Source organism: Spermophilus citellus (assembly GCF_964194105.1).
Source record: "Spermophilus citellus genome assembly, chromosome: 2".
NCBI classification, from domain to species: domain Eukaryota; kingdom Metazoa; phylum Chordata; class Mammalia; order Rodentia; family Sciuridae; genus Spermophilus; species Spermophilus citellus.
The window spans coordinates 90,450,781-90,475,544 of NC_138183.1; the positions used below are offsets into that span (position 1 = coordinate 90,450,781).

General features: G+C 32.6%; 1 protein-coding gene across 6 annotated transcripts in view; it reads right to left on the reverse strand.

The window, feature by feature from the left end:
• The window catches only part of AGTPBP1 (ATP/GTP binding carboxypeptidase 1), a 192,405-nt gene that overhangs the window by 32,233 nt on the left and 135,408 nt on the right, over positions 1-24,764 (reverse strand). For all 6 annotated transcript variants that reach the window (XM_081275394.1, XM_081275395.1, XM_081275396.1 and 3 more), the window contains 6 exons: positions 12,482-12,569; positions 8,900-9,044; positions 6,284-6,437; positions 5,043-5,223; positions 3,624-3,753; positions 2,521-2,652 (listed from right to left, as the gene is read on the reverse strand). In XM_081275394.1, the coding sequence (XP_081131520.1) occupies positions 2,521-2,652; positions 3,624-3,753; positions 5,043-5,223; positions 6,284-6,437; positions 8,900-9,044; positions 12,482-12,569 (830 nt within the window). The remainder of the gene's footprint in view (positions 1-2,520; positions 2,653-3,623; positions 3,754-5,042; positions 5,224-6,283; positions 6,438-8,899; positions 9,045-12,481; positions 12,570-24,764) is intronic.

The window sequence follows — 24,764 nt, forward strand, 5'->3', positions numbered from 1 at the left end:
CAGGGAGCTGTTTGCTGGGGGGTAGTTATGATTCTACCCTATAGATTCCAAGAACCAATGCAGTCCTGCTGACACATTGATTTTAATCTAGTAAAGACCTGCATCAGAACTACAGAACTGTAAGTAAATCTGTTTTAAGCCCACACTTCTGGTTATTTTGTTACAGCATCAAGTAGAAATAACACACATGATGATGGAATTGTGTGAAATATTCTACTTTCTCTCTCATACATACAACACACACACACACACACACACACACACACACACACTCACACTCATACTCCCCTCAACAACCTTGGAAATGTAAGATGCTCACTAACATGTAAAGCATCTTAGGAGTCTTGAAGACAAGAAACAATAATATAAACTGTGTCAAATGTGAACACCAGACATATCTGGTCATAAAACTATTTGGAGTGGTAGTGTCTGAATTGCCAGGTAACATCTTGACAAATTACTTAAGGGAAAAACTGATTTATGTATTTTACCTAACCTGCAGCAGCATTTTATGTCTCCTTTCATAATAAATTCCAGATATTTAACCAAACAAAGAAAACTGGAGAAAAGAACTAATAAAAAATTTTAAAAAACCAAGACCAAAGATAACTTGTATTTATCTCCCCAGGTCATGTCTGCCTGTCACCCACCAACTCATCAAACAAATATATTGAATGGTTGAGATGAATAAAGATTTGTGCTACATAGTTACTGTGTTCCCAAAAGTGAACAAATCAGACAGAACTGCCAGGCATATGAAGCTTATCATGTAGCATAAAGACAAACACACTAACCAAATAATATCATACCAAATTTTAAATTACAATTTTTTTGGACACCCCCCCAGACCTTTTCATTTTTAAAAAAATTTGAGACATGGTCTTGCAAAGTTGCTTAGGGACTGGCAAAGTAGCTGAGACTAGCTTCAAGCTTGCAGATCCTCCTGCCTCAGACTGGATGGCAGGTGTGTGTGGTGCAGGCCTGGCATATGGTGGCCTGTGCCAGGCCAAATTACAATTCTTTCGGGTTATAAAGGAAATATAATCTTGTGCATGTAAGGCCTAATTTCATTTTAGGGGACTAAGTAATAATTCCTATGAGAGGTGTATGACAAATAAGCAAGTATGATAATAAGCAAGAAGTGGGGTGACGGTGCTGATGTTCCAAGAGACCCACACATGGAAACACTGTATGTGCTCTTTGGTCTAGCTTTCTCCCCTCTGGGCCTCTCACTTTCACACATGGTTTATCTGGGTCTGCATTATATATTCCTTATTTCTCCTTTATATCCTTAAACTCTGTTAATCTAATCACTTAATGTGGCTTAACCTATTTAGGCTCTAAACTCTGTGAAGATAGTGCAGCAGTAGCAGTTGTTGAATGCTAGGCACATCGGGCATTTCAGATATATACTGAGGCTCCCAAAACACCTTTATTCTGGGCCTTGTCTTTCTCTTGAATTTAACCGCCTTCTTTCTCAGAATACTCCTTGATTCTGGCAAGAATATCTTATGGTGTCTTCTAGAGAAAAATTATTTGTAAGGCAAATTTCTGAGACTTTTCAATATCTGAGAATACTTTTTTACTTTTACATTTATTGACAGGTTATATTATAAAATTTACAGGTTGGAAATCTAGCTGAGAACTGAAAGTTTTGCTCCACAGAGACTTTGCTTCTAATGTTGCTATTAAGAAACTCAATGTCATTCTGATATGTAATCTTTTTTATAAAAGATTTATAGCTTTCCTATGCACATGAATGGTCAATTGGGAACTAGGAGAAATGCAAGAGAAAAATAAAAATCTCATTCCCAGCTGCAACAAAATGTATTTAAGTATTTGGAAAAAAATCTAACAGAAATATCACTCTTATGTGGAGAAATTTTACATATTTATTTAAAAATATAAAAGAAAGAAAAAGATAGGCAATGTCATAGATAGCAATGCTGTACATTATCATAATAATAATTCTCTCCTGCCTAATTTAGATTCAGGAAAATGCTGACCCAAATCTCATCAAAGTTTGTTCACAAACTGATCGTAGAATTCACAAGGAAGAAAAATAGACAAAAGAGCCAAAGACACTTTTAAATAAGAGACTTTGTCCTATCAGATATCAATATTAATTATAAGTTTACCATAATTAAAATGTGGCATACAAAGAGAAAGAACAAGAATGACTATAGTAGTTGAGAGCCTCACAACACACTCACACATGTAAAAACAAGATATATAATAGATGGCTTCATCAAATTCACAGAGGAAGGATGTACTATCTAGTAAATGGTACTGAGATAACTGGTATCCCTGGGCAAAAAGATTAGATCCCTGTATCTCATATTAAAAAATTCCAAATAGATGAAAAATCTATGTGTGAAAATAAAAACTTTTAAAATGAAGAATCTGAAACAAAAACAGTATGATGTCAATATTTATTGAATCTGAGCAGTTCATACGTAAAATTATTTTCTGTATTTTACATGTTTAAAACTCAAAAACTCATTAATCATCTGTAATTACCCTATATCCCATATCTTCTACAACATCACATGAAGAGGCATTATCATTGGTATGCCATACTGTCTCTTTGATGCTGCATCCATACATAAATACATTCTTCTTTCGAGAATGGCCATGATAATCACAATAAACCTTGAAAAGATAATAGATTTTAAAAATTACTTAATTTTTAATCTTTTAATTATTTATTATTTAATTATTTAATCTTCAAATCCACATATCTTCAAGTAAAGTTAGTTAATATCAAGCTAAGGACATCTCCATATTTCTTGGTCTATTTTAACAGAACCACCATTTAATAAGAAATAACATCTAGTTCTGGAAAGGACCTTTGCTTAACTCCAACACTGCCCAATCACTTGAAGATTTCACACCAAGTCAGAAGTTCTTTTCTTCTGAATCTACCACTCACCATTTAAGAAGTAACAAATTCAATTATAGTTCAAATCTATATCTACATTCACCATGGTCTTAAAGATTTGCTAAAATATGACAATGCTCTCATAAAAAACATTACTTTAAAAGGTGTCAATTTAATTTTTAAGAGAATTATTTTTAAAATGCAAAATAAATGATAAGATTCATATGTTAATTATATCCCTCAACAAAGTTTTTCTGTATTTCCCAAAGGAAGATTAAATAATTTAAACACTAATAAAACAAAAATCAAAAACTGGTAAAAACAGAAGGAACATGTATATGAAGTCCAGAATGGTCTCACACCATGCCTGCCACATTTCCCACGTGTACACTCCAGCATTTCAGAGATGATCAAAGAACTCAATATTAGCTTCCACTAGTTTGAAATTTGAAAGACATAATTGGTCACTTTAGTATTGTTTAAACAATGAAGTTCAATATTTACAACTTAAAACCAAGAGTTACCAATATACATTAAAAAAACAGTAAAAGGCCTATAGAAATTATAAATACTTGATAAAATAAGAAAATGAATTCAATATACTATTTGACACCAAAATTATTACACAATAATAAAATAAAAAATAACCAGAAAATAATCTGCATTATTTTATAATGTTAAGTCATTAATCAATAAAAACATTTTTTGACTATACAAAGTAAAAACAAGCATTGCCACTTACCAGTGGTAAACGTTTCACTGCTGCCAGGTATTGTAGCAGACCCTTAGCATGGTAAATTGTAGGATGTAAATCTGGATTTGGACTTTGCCACTGTCTATTCAAATCCTCTCCACTTAAAGAACAGCGGTGACTATATGTAAACACAAAGATATAAAAAACTGATACCCAATAACCCTTATGTACATTTCTAATTTAATTTTATGCCTTTATTCTAGTGTTTTGAGTAGATATAGATAGTAGGCTTGACTGAAAACATATTACATTCAGTTTACATTAAAAGTAAACATTTATTGAGCACTTGTTATATGCAAGAACTTGGGTCACATATATTTAACTATGATAGGCTTTTTAATTTATAATCAAAACATGCAAGCTATAGAAAAAAATAATTCTCAATTCTGGTGTTTTATTCCATACTTTATAAAATTTATTAATGGTCATATTTTCCATTCTGACTACAAAATAACCACAGGCTATACTAACATTCTATATCTTGATTGCATTCATTATTCTGTGCTATTTAGGCTCTTCTGAGAAAGACAAGTAAATAAGAAGTAATATTCTTGTAACAATGTAAATACACTGTCACTTATTCATAAATACTAAGTATTGAAGCCATTAAACAAAAACTAAAGCAAAAAAATCAGAAAGTGATAAAAGAAAGGTACATAGAATTCTAGCTGGCCAATATGTTTTTGAGTTATTTTAGTTCCATAACCATTAACTAAAAAAGAAATTTTATTTTAAAAAAGTTCAATAACTTCCTAAAATATAAAAAATACCCTTGCCACTTGTACTTACTCAATACATAAGATATGGTATCCACATCTTTGGAAATGTTCATGACTGTTGGACTAGACTCCACCTTTTAAAAGCACTACAAAAACCTTGTCAAATTGCCAGAATAAATTTAATGAACTGACTATAAACTACCTTCAATTAAAAAGTAATTATTTTCTAATAATGTCAGTCTAAAGAATTCCTTCTATCAAAAACTATACCTCCTTCTATCAGGAAAAGCAAACAGGCTCACATTCCATATCATGGAAAGAGAGCCCAAAAGATTCTTAATCTTGGAACAACCTAAGATCACACTATTAACAAATAAAAAGAGAATGAGAAGTATGTGTTAAAAATATTTGCCTACCCTAACACTGTGATTTTTCTAAAACAATTCAAGCAAAGACAGAGATTTTATGACATCATATTCTCTTGGATATAGAATTCTTAAAATATCATACTACTGCTAGCATATAAAATATATTTTCACTTAGAAGTTTTATCTTAGATAAATTCCCCACCGAAAATTTCTTTGTTCTAGAAAAATCACTAGATATGTCTTCTGAATTAACCTGGACACAATTATAAAGGACATCTATAATAATCTATAAAAAAATCTGTAACTATTGCTTAACTTACTTTCCATTGATGACACCATCTGGATTTAGCATAGGAACAATTTTAAAAATATAGGATTCTCGCAAGCTCTGAGCAGTAGGGTTATTACTCATGAGATATTCCAATGTTCCTTTCATAACCCAACTTGCATTAGTTTCTCCAGGATGTACCCGAGCAGATAAGAAAACATAAGGACGATTTCCTAAAGTACACATAAAATCTCAAATTACAATGAACAGGTACAAAAGAGTGTATTACATTTCACTTTTGGACTTCAACAATGTCTCTCTCAACTGTGAATTCTAATATAAATTCATGGTAGAATTCACTCTGCATGTAGCATATGTAAGCACTGCACTAGGCTCTATAGAGAAAGCAAATAAAAAAATATATAAACTATGTCTTGAAGGAGCTTGTAATATAAACATAAAACAATAAATAGTATTTGAACAACTTATTTACTTCCTAATGATTAACCTAACATATAAAAATTAGTTCTTTAATGTAAATTTGATTTTGATTTTGCAAAGAATAAGTAATTGAGAAAGTTTAAAATATGAAATTATTTTTCAAATATCATGGGGTATAGAAGGAAAATATAATCATATCCCCATTATCATAAGCACAGGGGAAAAAATCTGCTCAGATTTACCAAAATAAATTTTTTTCACTATATATTTTAATATATGTCTAAAAATAATCACTCAGTTCATTATTCATAATTTCATATGTAAAAAACTCTTTCTTTCCTGAAAATACTTTAATCTTCTTATCAAAATTAGAAGAACTTATTTTTCCTACCACATCTAAATTTGTGAGGTATTTTTAAAAATAAAAATGGCAAAGAAAAATAGTGCCAGTACAGTCCCAGCTAACAAAACCTTAATAAGTTTCTGGCTGTTTATTATTTTATTAATAAATAAAATTAGTTATCAATTTTTCAATTTAATTTAAATTGATCACATTTCTACCTGAACTCTTAAAATTACTGTATTTTATCTTGAGTTTGATTTCTAAGGATAAGAACTAAAAAATATTAGCTTCAAAAGGAACCTTGGAGATCGTCTCAGGCAGCTCCCTCACTTTTAAGACAAGGAAACTAAGGCACAGAGGTAGGCAAATGGGTAAGCAGTAGCAGGAACAGATTAGAATTCAAGTTTTCTGATGCCTGTTCTTTGTATTATTATTGTTGTACATAAAAATATGTACAACAAAAAATATGTGAGAATAAGTAATAATTTAAGTGAAGAAGAGAGACTTACTGAATTGACAGATATGTTCATAATAATTAGACTCTGGCATTGCTGTTATAGTCACCAAGGGACAGCTGTTTCCAGACAAGGTTTCACATAACACATCTTTTCGAAAATAGATTTGCTGAGGATTGTGTGCTGATTCCAATTTTTGAAGATGCATCTTGATAAAAATTTAAAAGCAAAGTATATAATCATTTTAAAACTTCCTATGATGTGTAGAAATAATACATCCAGATTGCCATATAAATAGAAGCAAATCCAATTCTTATCTTATCCAAAACCCTCAAGGCCAGATGTAGTTCAACATTAGTATTTGAGGAACTCAAGAAAGGCGGTACAGAGGGTATACCAGCAGAGTTAGGTCAGGGGCATCAGCTTTTAGAAACATTATTATTTCTGTAGCAAAACCTATGAAAAGATCTTAAGTAGAATCAGTAGTCTAAATAAGCTCACAAAAAGTTCAGATCAGGCTTTGCCAATCTGAATTACGAAAAGTCTTTGGCTTTCAAAACTTTCTGAACTTTAGAATTATAAGTGACTGCAGACCTAGTATAGCAATCTTAAAGGTAGAGAATAAAAATCATGTAGCACACTTTTTTTAACATTTTCCTGATTTCAAGATTAATACAGACTCATTACAAAATGTCTGCAAGAAACAGAGTACCACAGAAAATATTTAGAACACCCGCAACTCTGTCACCCAGATTACTACTAGTAAATGCAGAATATATAACCAAAAACATAAGTACATATGACTTTTTACAATTTGATTTTGCCACTTAATCATTTATACATATACATAGGTTTGTAATTATGAATATTGTATCACCTCAGAAAAATATATTGTCCAATCCCTTATTTTAGATACTTAGTTCTCACATCTTGCCTATGTGTATTTGCATAATCACTACTGATTCAAGCAGTCACTGTTTGCCAAAAAGCATGTGGGACACATTGGGGATACAATAATGAATAACTGGATTCTATTACTATGAGAGCCTATAATAAGGAGAGGAAGCCTAGCCTACTCTGGGCAGTGAGAAAAGGTCTTTTAGAGAAGGTTACACTTAAAATGAGATCCAAAGGATGATTGAAGGGGACGAAGAATGCAGGCAAAAGGAAAATAAATAGGAATACCATAAGATAAGGCAGAATAAGAATACTTCAAAGAACTCCAAAAGATTCATTATAGTTAGAACAGAGGAACAAGATTGAGAAATAGAGAAGCTGATAACAGAATGAAGGGCTGGAAGACCTTTCCCAAAGCATGGTATACACACTACCTGTGTATACAGGTAGTGATACACAGATACCCTTTTTAAAAGTTTAATAAGTATGTATTTTACTGTGAATTAGAAAAAAATGTCTAGCACATTAAAATTGCAATTCCATGGCTAATAACTTGAGTGAGAATATATTTTAAAGTCTATTTTAAAATAATTATTAAACAACAATTCAAACAGTATGTGGAAATGGCAAACAAGTGAAAAATAAATGAAATCATGTAAGAACTTTAGACTCACATAGGGCTGGAGTTTTAAATACAGGATTATAAAATGAGATTTGCCATAAAAGAGCCAGCCCTCTGGCCACAGTGTGGAAGAGACCAAGGAAGAAAAAAGAAGGTAAAAGTGAATCCTAGAACCACCAGTAGGAAGAAGCTGGCAGAAGTCCAGGTAAAGAACAATAATAATGTCTGGAAAGATCACGGTAGTAGGATTAAACAAAATAAGAATTCAGAGTACATTAAAAAGGCAAGATTCATAAAAAAAATATATAACCAGGTAAATAAAAATGTCCCAAAGATACATTTTTAAAAATACATTCATAATTGTTTTCCTAGGATGAATTACCCAAAAATACAACTAGGCCATGAAGTATATGTTCTGATACTATATTATTCAGCACAGATAAATTCCTGAACATTATACCTTTGTTGTAGGTTGTAACCTTTATGAAGATACTGTGAGGCTCATTTTGTATTCTCAGTCTGACACCTCTTCTATTCTACAGACCACATTTTTCATTTTCTGCTAATAACTTGGAAGTTTGTTCCTAATCCTATTGCTCCAATTTCTTTTTTGGTAAAATGATCACACTATCACAATCCTTGACCATTAAGGCTAATATTCTGTTCTGAGAATAACTCTACTATAGTTGGTCATTTAATTATTTGAATTAAAAGTCCCACAAAACAATGCTTACACCCCATATTCTGAGGAGTCTGGATCTAGGATTCCAAAATGAAATATTTTGCTACAGAAAAATTCAAATTGTGCCCACATTTTTCTACTATTCTGTTTTCTAGGAGATTCAATGTTCTGGTTAAATAAAGTGGAAATCTCACCTAGTTAAAATTTGTAAATTGGGAATCTTAGCTTAGAGAACTATAGAAATATACAAATGATGGGAAGCAAAAAATTTATTAAACTTTCCTCATATGTTTTTCACTAAGATCGGATCACATTTATATTATCCTTCTTTAACATTTTCAATAAATTCTAACACCTTCAACACACTAAACTTTGTTAAGGTATTTCATTAAAAGCAACTTTTCTTCAATTATCTGATACATAACTTATATATGCAATAATAGTCAGAATAACAATTTTGAATTCTCACCTGTAAAGCTGAATACGTATATGGATAGTGATAAGCAAAGTAGCAAACATCATCTTTATGTGGAAAATTGACAGTGAATGTAATTGTATAGTAGGATTTTCCCTTTTGTCCACCTGCAGCAACTGAACTTCTTGAGAAATTATTTCTGCCATTAAAAAGCATAAAACAGGTTTATTTCATCCACATAAAAGTTATGATTTTCCTTTCTAATTTATTAAATAGAACTTCAGGGAAAAAAGAAAAACCCCAGTCTATAAAAAGTTTAATTTAAATATTCTATGTAGACTTAGTACTAACAAAGCAGCAAAATGTTATTAGTCAACAACATTACTTATCACTTCCCAATTAACTGGTTAAATGAAACTAATACATTAGTAAAATTTTAGAACCCCATTCTATAACAACCAAACACATATCTGAATCTGCCAATGATCATCAGCAACTGCAACTATTAAATGAAAGGCTGATGGATACCTTCGTGGTGGATGGATCAGGTCCAATATCTGAATTGACTAATCAATCTTAAAATTACAAAAGAAAAAATAATCAAAGAAGATGCTGTTTCCTAAAGTGATGCAACAGAAACTCACCAACCACCTACGAGGTATTCTTGCCAAATATCAAACCTGAAATTGATTAAGCTGATAAGTCTACCTGCCAATTTATAAGAAATTGATGAGGTATTTGTTAATACCACAGATATACTCAGTAAAATCCAACTATGGTAAACTCTGCATAATAAATACTCCAGTTTCTTTAACAAATGAATTAGAGATTTACAAAAAAGAAAAGAGAATCCTGTAAACTAAAAAGGACTACAAGGATACTTCAACAAAAATCAAATGTGATGCCAGGCACAGTAGTGCATGTCAGTAATCCCAGCAGATTGGGAAGCTGAGGTAGGAGGATCACAAATTCAAAGCCAACCTCAATAACTTAGTGAGAATCTTCTCTAAAAATAAAAAAGGACTGGGAATATAGCTCAGTGGTTAAGCTCCCCTGGGCTTAATCCCAGATAAAAAGAAAACAATCATATGTGATGTGTGATTAGCAAGGGAAATATCAGCAGATATCAGCTGACATAAGCCACTTTTCGCAGGTATTTGATGGTTTTGTGTTTTATTCTGATAACTGTTAATTCCTTTGGTTCCTTGGTAGCAGAAATAAATCATGTTTAACTTCTTTTACACTTAAAAAATGTAATATGTAATCTTTGGTTGAATTCTAATTGAAACAAGCCAACTGCAAAATAATATTTATAAGGCAACTGGTGAAGTTTGAACATTGGAATATTTCATCATATTAAGTGTTTTACTTAATTTTTCTGAGGTGTGAAAATGACATTGTGGTTTGACTGTCTTAAAAGATCTTTGCCTTGGGGCTGGGACTATGGCTCAGCAGTAGTGCACTTGCCTGGCATGTGTGAGGCACTGGGTTCGATTCTTAGCACAACATATAAATAAATAAAATAAAGGTCTATCAACATTAAAAAATATTTTTTTTAAAAAAAACCTTTGTCTTTTAGAGATATATATGTAACTATTTCTGGATAAAATATGATATCTGGAAATTGCTTTTGAAATTCACTGTTGGGGCTGGGGTTGGAGCTTAGTGGAAAAGCATTTGCCAAGCATGTGTGAGACACTGGGTTCGATCCTCAGCACCATATTAAAAAAATAAATAAAATAAAGGTACTGTGTTTAAAAAAATTCACTAAAACAAAACCTACAATGTATTGATAACTATTGAAACTGGACAATGCACACATGGGGCATTCATTATCCCATTCCCTGCTTTTATAAATCTTTGAAGATTCCATAATAAAACATTGTTAAGTAACTTGGAGTTTTAAAGACTTCAAATATTGCTGACTTTACATTTAAAGATATTCTATAAACTTAATTTCTAAAAAGTCCTTCTGAAAACTCAGGGCCTCTAGGTTATTCATGCACATATATATTGGAGGGACTTTCAAACTGAAATAGATTTCATTAACTTAATCACTGTGTCCTGAACAGATACCCAATATCAAGGTACTAAGGATTAAGGAACATGCAAAAGACTTTCAACTCTTCTCCCATGAAAGCCTAACATATAATTAGAAATCACCACATAACAGCTCTCTAGCAGAATGATTATATGTTATAAACCAGCACAACATACATTATATTAGTGGAAGGTACTTTTATTTCATTCTACAGATAAGACAGACAAGCATCAAAGGACTTAGCTAACACAAAAAATTAAGACACAATGCAAAAGTTCACTTTAATTTGTACTATCTGAATCTCAGGTTTCATGAAAACAACTAAAACAATGTCTGCTACATATGAAGTGGCTAATAAATGCTTGTGGAATTAAACTGATCAGTTAACTTGAAGCAGCCAAGAGAAAAAAACAAAAATTAAACTAAACAACTTTGACATAACTCCTTATATAGACTAGAACAACTTGTCATGCTGTGATCACTCATTCTGCAATATGAAAAACCACTCAATGGTTGATGATTTCTATTATGCAAAAGTAGAGAAGCATGAAAGAAATTTTTCTGACACTGTTTTACCCTTTAACAGTCTATAAATCATTCTGCCAAAATATAGCCAAGCACACTACCAAGTCATGACTGCTTAACTCCAACTTTATGAGAAATATACAAATATGAGATGTATTCAAATGTAAATAAATTACATTTTACCTTTATTTCTGTTCCAATCTTATTTACTACTTATTTTGCTAATAACTGTAGGAGTGGGGAACCTTCTTGAGATGAAGCCCAAGAAACATTTCTTTCCCAGCAAGTAAAAGCATTTAAGATATAGGTTTATCCAAAGCCATGTCATAAATCATTAAAATAGTTTAATTTTAAAAACTGTCACCATCTAACAGACAAAGCTAAAAATATTCTTAAAAGATGGGATATTAATGCTACTTAAATATAATGCTAAGTCAAAATCTACTATACAGAAATTTCTAGATTGAGATTAATAGCAGAGAAGCAGGATACCAGCTGGATTCAAAAGTAGAAGTTATCTGGAAACATTATATGAAAAATAGAGTAAAATGGAAAGCAATAGATTATTTAAAAGTGGAGATGAAGGATAATCCAATTATTCTACAGATATAGTAAATGATATCTAGCACTTATTCTAGCTCACTGAAGTAGATCACCTATATGCATCAAGGACGAACTGCGCCGGGGCTAGAGTTCTGTCAGTGGCACAGCGCTTGCCTAGCATGTGTGAGGCACTGGGTTAGATTCTCAGGACCGTATATAAATAATTTTTTTTTTTAAAAAAGGTCCATTGACAACTAAAAAAATATTTTAAAAAATTAACTGTCAATGTCAATTGCGAAAGACAATTCTGGTTAAAATATTTTAGAAATTAAAATAAGATAAATATTTGTGTGTTAGTATGGTAAGCAAATGGATAAGAATTGTATTTGAAATCACAGGACCAAAAAAACTATTATTACTTATAAATTCTAATTTTAGTTTTATTGAATGAAGTTTAATAAAGCATAGCATCATAATTCCAAGAAACATCCTTTTGTAAGCTGGTATTCTGTTCTTAGAATACTTACTTATAGTAACAAATGTCGGTACCCATACGAATCCACCATGGTCTGGCATTTAATGCTTCCTGAACTGAATACATGAGTGGTTGCATACCTTTGAGAGACAGAGGAAGAAAATATTTTTAAAAGAGAAAGAGAATTATTTTCAGAATTTCTGACTACAGGAAATCTGAAATAAATTATGTTGTTTTTAATATGTATTTTTTAAAATCCAAGAAATTTCTTAAAAAATCTAAGTTAATATTACTCTTTTTTTAGTTTAAAATGGAATTACAACTTTTGAATGAAAAGCCATTAAATCTTTTCTATTAAATTTTCTATATCAATTAATGATAACATATTCCTTAAAACCTATTTCTTTTAATGAGTAAAACAGCTAAAAATATATATAAAGAAACAGTGTATAATCTCCCTGTGCATTCCAATTTACACTAAAGTTAATTAAGGCTTTTTGAGTTTTTTCCCCAGTTTAAAAAAAAAAGGCCAACAAAATGGCATATTGTTTCCCCCACCCTTCACAATATAAACATGTGTCTGTAATGCAGACACTGTAATAAAAACAGAATTAAGTATATTTGTCTTGAATATTCTTATAAATGTCTTTCCACGTAAACTTTAGGATCATCTTATTTTAGTTTCCTAAGATGATGTGCTAGGTTTCTAACTGGTATTGATTAAATTCATATGTTAATTTTAGGAAAGGTTTCTAATTTTTATTTTTTTTTTAGTTATAGTTTTTTTTAGTTATAGTTGGACACAATATTTTATTAATTTTATGTGGTGCTGAGGATCGAACCCAGTTCCTTGCCCATGCCAGGCGAGTGCTCTACCACTGAGCCACAACCCCAGCCCTACATTTTAAGAGCTTTAATTATTTTATTAAATGCCTTTTTGGCATCTACTGAAGAATCACCTGTCTTTCCTCGTTTAAATTGTTGATGCAATACTTTATGTTGGTAGGATTTCTATTGTGAAGCATCTTTACATTCCAAGAAAACGGTATTCTTTTAATATAAAGCAATTACATTCACTAATATTTAGAATTTTACACCTAGATTTCTAAGCTGATCTTTTCTGAAATTACCTTTACTAAGTACTGGTATCAAACCACACAAACAGGGAGGTTTTCAAGATGGTGGAAGAGAGAAAGTTACTTTTTCTGGCTGCTCTATGGTGTAAAACCAAGAAAGCAGATAGGCAGCTTCTCAGCAAAATGGGTGATCAAAAATAAAAGTAGAGGGGGATTACTGGAATTTAAGGCTGGACAGTCAAAGCAGATCAGAGACTTAATAGGTTGGATATAATAAGGAATAAATCCCCAATTCCACCGCCACTGCCACAGCCAGAGACACCAACCAGAGCAGTCCCTCTGTAACCAAAATAGAAAGACAGGGAATTAAAGGAACCCACATTTTTAGGAGGCCTGAGGCATGTCTGGGCATGGACAGTCTAGAGATCAAAGACATAGCCCAATTAAAATGAAAGATCTGCTATGCTATACAATATCCTTGTGCTGGAAAGAAGCTGCATCTCTCCTGGCTGCCCTCGGAAGACAGAAGAAGGTACCATTTTGCAGCTTTAATGGGAGGGCTGGCAGCTAGGGGAGCCAATTCCTGGAAAAACTGAGTTTGGCCCAACATGTCCACACTGCACAACACAGAGTGCAACTAAGTGACCAGAAGAAAATCAAATGTAGATAGAGGTTTACACAGGGGACTACTGGTTGTAGAAACCCACCCATCCCTCCACCGTCTTTCCAATCTGTTTTCAGGCCCACTAGCAGAGGCCCTAGCCAGGAATTCAAAAGGGCAGGGGCAGGAGAGATTTGAGACTGAGCATGAGACCACTAAATGTAGGGTCTGCAGGTGACAGAGTGGAGTAAGTATAGGCTCCTCCACTACATGAATGGAACTCAAGGGAGACCCATGGGGTGCAGTCTTCCAGCATGGATTAGCAATCGTGGGGCCCTGGAGTTGCACTGATTTAAAATCACCAAACTAAATGGCATTCAGCAAAGAACCTGGAACATAACTAAGCCTAAACCCTGTCTCCATGAGTTCTGCCTCTAGGACTACCTCTCTCATTCCAGCAACCCCTGAGGGTGGAGTAACCATCAAATCCAGATAACTTCACCTACCATAGCTCAGAAGGGAAGCTGAGATTCTTTTCAACTCCAACAGAAACAATTATTTAACTTGTCAATGAGATCTTTTTCTTTTTTCTTTTCTCTGTGAACTTAATGGTTCATGGACATTTATAAATATTCATGTTTGGTTTTTTCCCCTTATTTCTAGCATTTAGGAAGCCAGTTATTTTTTAATGGATCATTTTCTGAGAACCAGGATGTTTTTCAGTTTTGTTTTCTATTATTTTTGTTTTCAATTCCTAAAATTTTTACTTTATATATAATTTTCTCTGACTTAGCTGGTTGCCTCTATTCTTGTTCTCTCTTTTTTTCTGCTAACAGCCAATCTCTATTGTTCTTTCACCCTCCCTTTAATAATCTACTCCTATCTTCTCTCCTCCTCCCTCATAATCAACACATTCTACATCACTTCTGCTTTCTTCCTGTACACTATTCAAAATTGGAAACCCTTTTGCAAACTTACAGTTTTTACTGTAAGCAATAACTGATAAAAATCATTTCTGTTTAGTGTAACAATTAACACTGTAGACATCATAACAGGAACTATTTGGTTGTCATTGTTATATGTCTCCCCAAAATGGTGAGTTACAGGAAACCTTCAGGGATACTATAAGTCCATAGGGTAGACTGTATACCTCAGGTAGCAGTATGCCTCAGGTCCATATTGTTAGATGGGTAGGCACATGAAAAAGCAAGGGAAAAAAACAAATCCCCAAACTAAGATACTCCAATACTGAATCCATTGACACCACAATGAAAGAAAGGTCAGAGTAGGAGTTTACAGTGTACATAGTTAAACTGATCTGTGAAGTAAAAGGGATATAAGGAGTGAAATCAGAGAAAAAAATACAGGAAGTGAAAGATCACAGAGATTCAAAAATAACATTATGCAGAAATCCTCAAAATGAAGGAATCAATAAACCAAATTAAAAATTCAATGGAAAGTATCATGAACAAACTGCAACATGTGGAAGACAGAGTTTTAGGAATGAAGACAAAAATATATAATCTTGAAAATAAAGTTCACCATGGAGAAAAGATGTTAGAGGACTGAATGTCCAAGAAATATGGAATAACCTGGAGAAACCAAATTTAAGATTTATTGGGATAAATGAAGGCTTAGAGATAAAAACCAAAGGAATCATACAATCTTTTCAATGAAATGATATCAGAAATATTGCTAAACCTGAATAACAAAATGAAAAATCAGATACAGAAGGCTTACAAGACCCCAAATATAAAAATTACAATAGACCATACTAAGGCACATTATGAAAATGCCTAACATACAGAATAAGGATAGAATTTTAAAGGCTACCAGAGAAAAAAAACAACAGGTCACATTTAGAAAGAAACCAATCCAGATGTCAACTGCTTTCTCAACCCAGACCTTCAAAGTTAGGAGGTCTTGAAATAATATACACCAAAGTCTGAAAGAAAATGAATGCAAGCCAAGATATGTATACCCAGCAAACTTATGCTTCAGATTTGATGATAAAATACAGACCTTCCATGATCAACAAAAGTTAAAAGAATTCACAAACAGAAAGCATGCACTATAAAACATGCTCAATAAAATATTTCATGAAAAAGAAATAAAAAATAAAAGTGAAAACCAGCAAAGGGAGGAACTACACTAAAGGAATAGTCAATCAAAGGAGAAAATAATTCAAATTAAAAACCAGAAATAAATCAAAATGACAGGGATTATTAAGCATCATTTCTCAATCATAACATTGAATGTAAATGGCCTAAACTCATCAATCAAAAGACGTGGATTAGCAAACTGGATTAAAAAACAAGACCCAATAATGTGCTGTCTCCAAAAGATTCACCTCAGGCAAAGACAAATATTTATGTCCCCCAAAATGGAGCATCTATGTACATCAAATAAATACATCTTAATTTCAAGAAACAAATAGACCACAACATAATAATACTGGTTGACTTAAATACATCTTTCTCACCACTGGATAGATCCTCCAAATAAAAACTAAATAAAGAAGCTATGGGATTTAAAAAATACAATTAATTATTTAGACTTCACAGACAGGATACTTCATCCATCAATGACTGAATACATTTTCTTCTCAGCAACACATGGATCCCTCTATAAAACAGATATGTTAAGTCACAAAACAACTTTTAGCAAATATAAAAAGAGAGATAATACCTTGCATCCTATCAGATCATAATGGAATGAAATTAGAAATCAATAATAAAGTTAATAATAGAAGCTACTCCAACACCTGAAGACTAAATAATATGATACTGAATGATGAATGGATAGCAGAAGAAATCAGGGATGAAATTTAAAAAATACTTAGAGGTAAATGAGAACACTAGTGTAACATATCAAAATCTCTGACACTATGAAGGCAGTGCTAAGAGGAAAGTTCATTGCATTGAGCTCATTCATTAAAAGAATAGAAAGTCAACAAATAAATGACCTAACATTACATCTCAAAGTCCTACAAAAAGAACAAATCAACACCAGTAAAACACAGGAAAAAATTAAAATCAGACCACAAATCAATGAAATTGAAACAAAAGAACAATTCAAAAAATAGAACAAAAAAATTGGTTCTTTGAAAAAATAAGTAAAATTGATAAACCCTTAGCCAATCCAATGAGAGAAACAGAAGAGAAAACTCAAATTACTAAAATTTGTGATAAAAAGGAAATATCGAGAAAGACAATACTAAAATACAGACAATAATTACAAACTATATGCAAACTTATACTCCAATAAAATAGAAAATCACAAACACATCGACAAATTTCTAGAGACATGACCTACCCAACTGAATCAGGAGTACATACAAAATTTAAACAGATAAGTTTCAAGCAATGCAATAGAAGACACCATCAAAAACCTGACAACAATGAAAAGCCCAGGACCAGATGGATTCTCAGCAGAGTTAAACTATATCTTCAAAGAAAAACTAACACCAATCCTCCTCAAATTATTCCATGAAACAAAAAAGGAGGGAACTCTTCCAAACTCATTCTATGAAGCTAGCATCACCTGACACAAAAACCAAAGACACATCAAAAAAAGAAAATTTATGAACAGTATTGCTCATGAACATAGGTGAAAAAATTTTTAATAAAATACTGGGAAATTGCATATAAAAGTGCACCACAATCAAGTGAGATTCATCCCAGGGATGCAGGGTTGGTTCAACATATGAAAATCAATAAACATAATTCACCTTATTAATAGACTTAAAAACAAGAATCATATGATCATCTCAATAGATACAGAAAAAGTATTTGACAAAATACTGCACACCTTCATGTTCAAAACAATAGAAAAACTAAGGATAGCAGAAACATACCTCAACATTGTGAAAGATATATATGCTAAACTCAAGGTCAGTATCATTCTACATTGAGAAAAACTGGAAGCATTCCCACTAAAAACTGGAACAAGACAAGGATATCCTCTTTCACCACTACCATTCAAAAATCATCCTTGAAACTCTCCCCAGAGCAATTAGACAAAAGAAATAAATTAAAGTGATACAAATAGGTAAAGAAGAACTCAAGATTATCACTATTTGTTGATGACATGATGCTATATCTAGAAGATCCAAAAAATTCCACCAGAAAACTTCTAGAACTAATAAATGAATTCAGCAAAATGGCAGGATATAAAATTAACACTCATAATCAAATGCATTTCTATACATCAGCAATGAATCCACTGAAAGAGAGATTAGGAAAACTACTGCATTCACAATAGCCTCAAAAAAAAAAAAAAGCTAGGAATTGATCTAACAAAAGAGGTGAAAGACCTCTACAATGAAAACTACAGAACACTAAGAAAGAAATTGAAGAACACCTCAGAAGATGGAAAGATCTCTCATGCTCCTAGATAGGCAGAATTAACATTGTCAAAGTGGCCATACTACTAAAAGCGTTATACAGATTTAATGCAATTCCTATTAAAATCCCAATGACATTCTTCATAGAAATAGAAAAAGCAATCATGAAATTTATTTGGAAAAGTAAGAGACCCAGAATAGCTAAAGCAATCCTTAGAAAGAAATGTGAAGCATGAGGCATCACAATACCAGACCTTAAACTATACTTCAGAGCTATAGTAACAAAAATTGCATGGTTTTAGCACCAAAATAAAGATGTAAACCAATGGTACAGAATAGAGGACACAGAGACAAACCCACATAAATACGGTTATCTCATACTAGACAAGGGTGCCAAAAACATTCACTAGAGAAAAGATAGCCTATTCAACAAATGGTGCCAGCAAAACTGGAAATCCATATGTAGCAAATGAAATTAAACCTCTATCTTTCACCCTGCACAAAAATCAACTCAAAATGGATCAAAAATTTAGGCACTAGAACAGACCCTGTGGCTACCAGAAGAAAAAATAGGCTCAAATCTTCACCACACCGGCCTAGGATCCGACTTCCTTAACAAGACTCCTAAAGCGCAAGAAGTAAAATCAAGAATCAATAAATGACATGAATTCAAATTAAAAAGCTTCTTCTAAGCAAAGGAAACAATCAATAATGTGAGGAGAGAGCCTTACAGATTGGGAGAAAATCTTTACCACATGTACCTCCACTAAATCACTGATCTCTAAAGATATATAAAAAACTCAACAACAAAAAAACAAATAACCCAATCAATAAATGGGCTAAGGAACTGAACAGAAATACACTCAATCAACAAATATATGAAAAAGTGTTCAACATCTCTAGCAATTAGAGAAATGCAAATCAAAACTACTCAGGATTTCATCTCACTCCTGTCAGAAAGACAATCATCAAGAAAACAGGCAACAATAAATGTTGGCGAGGATCTGGTGAAAAAGGTACACTCATACATTGCTGGTGGGACTGTAAATTGGTGCAACCACTATGAAAAGCAGTATGCAGATTCCTCAGAAAACTTGGAATAGAACCACCATTTGACCCAGCTATTCAACTCCTTGGTTTATACCCAAAGGACTTAAAATCAGCACACTACAGTGAAGCAGCCACATCAATGTTTACAGCAGCTCAATTCACAACAGCTAGACTATGGAACCAACCTAGGTGTCCCTCAATAGATAAATGGATAAAGAAAATGTGATGTATACACTCAATGAAATATTACTCAGCTTTAAAGAAGAGTAAAATTATGTCATTTGCCAGTAAATGTTTGGAGTTAGAGAATATCATGCTAAGCAAAATAAGCCAATCCCACAAAACCAAAGACCAAATGTTTTCTCTAATATGCGGATACTAATTCACAATAAGGCAGGGGGGGGGTCGGAGGCACTAGGGAAGAATAGCGTTACCTTAGATTAGGTAGAGGGAAGTGATTGATGGGAGGGGAGGGGACCGGATATGGGGATAGGAAAGACAGTAGAATGAAACAGACATTATTACTTTATGTATATATGTGACTACACGACCAATATGATTCTGTCACATGTACACTCAGATAAATGAGAAATTATATCCCATCTATGTATGATATATCAAAGTGCACAAATGCATTCTACTGTCATATATAACTAATTAAAACAAATAAATATTTTTTAAAAAAGATAGACAGTTGAATTAATCAGATATACCTTTCCTACACGACCAGTTTAATTTCACATCATGTACAACCACAAGAAGGGAAGTTAAACTCCATATATGTATAATGTCAAAATATACCTTATTGTTATGTATATATAAAAAGAACAAATGAAAAAAAATTTTAAAAGACTACACAAGCTTCAGAAACATGAATTTAAAAGTTTCCATCATTGACTAACACAAATAAAAAACATTAGTTTTTAAGGGGTCAATATTATTCAGCTGGAATCTCAAGATGGCAATAAGTGTATTCTTAATTTCACTTTCATTAGCTGTAGCTTGTTCAGAATCTTTTTCCTACTACCAAATAATTTCCTAATAACTTTTGGTATATTTCTGTGTTTTTTATTTCTCATTATTTTCAGCATTTATTTTTACCAATTTTTCCCTTACTCCCTTTTTTTCTTCTTTTCCTAATTTCTTTATATTTTTTAATCTCTTATTTTATATAATACCAATATTTCCATTTTTATTTAAATATTAGCTTAGCTATGTACCTTAAGTCTGAAGTGTTTTCTTATGCACTACTTTCTAGATCAGAGCTGACCAAAGAAACTTCCTGCTAGGACTGAAATGTTGTGTATCTGCACTGAATAATGTGGCACCACTAGCCATGGGTGGCTGTTAAGCACTGGAAATGAGCCTCACATCACAGAAACTGAATTATTTTAATTAATTCAAATAGAAATTTGTTGGTGTTAGCTACCACATTGAAAAGTACAGTTGTAGGGCATAGATGAATGGATAAAAAAAATGTGGCATCTATACACAATGGAGTACTATGCAGCAATAAAAAATGACAAAATCATAGAATTTGCAGGGAAATGGATGGCACTAGAGCAGATTATGCTTAGTGAAGCTAGCCAATCCCTAAAAAACAAATACCAAATGTCTTCTTTGATATAATGAGAGCAACTATGAACAGAGCAGGGAGGAAGAGCAGGAAGAAAAGATTAACATTAAACAGAGACATGAGATGGGAGGGAAAGGGAGAGAAAAGGGAAATTGCATGGAAATGAAGGGAGACCCTCATTGCTATACAAAATTACATATAAGAGGTTGTGAGGGGAATGGGAAAATAAACAAGGAGAGAAATGAATTACAGTAGATGGGGTAGAGAGAGAAGATGGGAAGGGAGGGGAGGGGGGATAGTAGGGGATAGGAAAGGTAGCAGAATACAACAATTACTAATAGGGCATTATGTAAAATTGTGGATGTGTAACCGACGTGATTCTGCAATCTGCATTTGGGGTAAAATTGGGGGTTCTATCTAATGTATGAAATATGATATGTCAAGAGCTTCGTAATGTTGTGAACAACCAATAAAAAAAATAAAATAAAAACAAGATGGCAAAAAAAAGAAAAGTACAGTTGTAGATTATCTGTTATATAAGTTTTAAATTTCTTTTTGGGGTTTGTTGTTTGTTTGTTTGAGACTACAACATTTCCAAGTACCAATTTTTGATTCAGCTTTTTTGATTCTACCAATATTTTGACTTATGATGAATGTTTTTTGAAATCATCAATGTTTTCTCTGTAACAACATACCTAACAGAGTTTGTTTTGTATATTTTTAATATCTTTATTTATTTTTATGTGGTGCTGAAGATCAAATCTAGTGCCTCACATGTGCAAGGCAAGCACTCTACCACTGAACCACAGCCCCAGCCCCTAACAGTGTTTTTAAATGTTTTATGAACATAAAGAATATAACTTCTTATAGATGAAAAAACTTCCATGTTCTTAGATAGGCAGAATTAATATCATTACACTGGCCATACTATCAAAATAAATATACAGATTCAGTGAAATCCCTATCAAAATACCAAGGACATTCTTCACAAAACTAAAATAATAAATCCTTAAATTTATTTGTAAGAATAAGAGACCTAGAACCAGAATAGCCAAGGAAATCCTGAGCAATTCAGGAGGCATCAAAATACCCAATCTCAAATTATACCTACAGAGCCACAATAACAAAAACAGCACGGTACTGGCATCAAAATATACATGAAGACCAATTGAAGAGAAGACACAGGGACAAACCCATATATTTATACCCAACTGATACTTGACAAAGGTGTCAAAAATATATGTTGGAGAAAACATAGCCTTTTTAACAAATGGTGCTGGATATCCACATGTAGAAGAATGAAATAAGATACCTATCTCTCACTCAAACTAAAATGGATCAAAGACTTAGGAATTAGACCAGAAACCTTACAACTGCTAGAAGAAAACATGGAGTCAACATTCCATCACATTAGGTGCAGGAACTGACTTCTTCAACAAGCTTCTTCAACAAACCCTAAAGCTCAAGAAATAAAACCAAGAACCAAAAAGTAGGATACCATCAAATTAAAAAGCTTCTGTGTAGCAAAGGAAACAAGAGTGTGGAGAGAGAGCCTACAGAATGAGAGAAAATTTTTGTCAGATGCTCCTCTGACAGGCAATTAATATCCGGAATATATAAAGAAATTAAAAAACTTAACACCAAAAACCAAAAAACCCAATCAATAAAGAGGCAAAAGAACTAAGCAGACATTTCTCAAAACACACACACACACACACACACACACACACACACACACGTGGTCAGCAAATATATGGAAAATATTCAACACAGAAATTAGAGAAATGTAAATCAAAACTATGCTAAGATTTAATCTCACTCTAGTCAGAATGGCAATTATCAAGAACTGAAATAATAATAATTAATGCTGGTAAGGATGTGAAGAAAAGTTACACTCATATAGTTGATGAGACTGCAAATTAGTACAACCACACTGGAAAGCAGTATAGAGATTCCTCAAAAAACTTAGAATCAGCTAACACACTCCTTAGTATTTATTCAAAAGAACTAAAATCATTTGGGCTGGGGATGTGGCTCAAGCGGTAGCGCGCTCGCCTGGCATGCGTGCGGCCTGGGTTCGATCCTCAGCACCACATACCAACAAAGATGTTGTGTCTGCCAAGAACTAAAAAAATAAATAAATATTTAAAAAAAAATCTCTCTCTCTCTCTCTCTCTCTCCTCTCTCACTCTCTCTAAAAAAAAAAAAAAAAAAAAAAAAAAAGAACTAAAATCAACATACAACTGCAATACAGCCACCTCAATGTCTATAGTAGCACAATTCACAATAGCCAAATTATGGAATCAGCCTGGATGCCCATCTACAGAAGAATGGATCAAGAAAATGTGATATATTTACACAGTGGAGTTTTACTCAGTCACAATAAGAATGAAATAATGGCATTTGATGGTAAATGTATGGAAATGGAGAATATCATACTAAGTGAAATAAGCCAGACTCAGAAAATTAAGGTTTAATGTTTTCTCTCATATGTGGAAGCTAAAACAAAACAAGGGAAAGAAGGTGGGGATGGGAGACTATCATAAATACAGAAAGATCAGTGGAGCAGAAGAAAGAAATGAGAAAGGGAGAGAGGAAGAATGGGAGAGGGAAGGAAATTTAGAATGAATTTAACAAAATCACATTATATGCATATAAAAATATAACAGGGAAAGGAAAAGGAAAAGGAAGCAAAAAAGCAAAAGGAAGATCATCTGGGTATAGCCAGGAAGGAGAATATGGGGAGAGAGGGGAAGAGAAAGGGGGAAAGGGGGAATGAAGATTAAAATGAAATTCCATGTATGTATGATTTTGTCCAAATGAACCCAACTATTTTGTGTAACTATAATGCTCTAAGCAACACACACACACAAAAAGAACATAATTTCTTGTGGTTCTAAAGCAAACGTAAAAGTTTATAAACAACAGTGTTTTATTCCACTAAGATTCTGTAAATAGAGATCATGGCAAAGTAAAGGTATATGCTCCCCAAACACATCCTGTTTCCAGAGGGTTCAGTTAAGTGGATTCGTTCATATACTTCAACAAGCACTCCAACTCCCATGGCATTTTCATCTTTTTCACATTTGAAGCATGGCTTTTTTTTGTATAGTTTTTCTATTGTTTAATCCTTTCATGGGATAAGAGTCACAGATCTTTTTCTCCTACATCTCTAATAGTTTCCAGGTTTTTAATCATATTATATAAAACTATTTCTAAGAATCCATTCCACTATTTTTAAGCATAATTCTAAAATACCACTAACTTTCAATTCTAATTTGAATAGTGTGCTTTTGAAGAATGCTCCTTTAGCTTTCATCTTGTTATTTCTTTTCATTGGACATACAAATTAGTTCTACCATTTCTTATAACTCATACCTTTTTCTTTCTTAAATTACATTTCATAGCCATCCGGCTATGAAATCATCAAATACATTCTCAAAAACAGGATTTCAATAAATTTTAAAAATCGGGTTTTTTTACTGCATTATTTAAATTCTTTATATTCTTGCTTATTTTTTGTCTTCTTGGTATGTTAATTTCTGAAAGAAACATTTTTAATTCTCATAAATGTCTTCTAATGATGTATTTCTTGGCACTTTGGGGTCCTTCTGTAAGTACCAGTTACAACTATGTTGAATAAAGGGTTATAGTATCTTCAAGAACTGCAACTTTTAAATGTGTAAT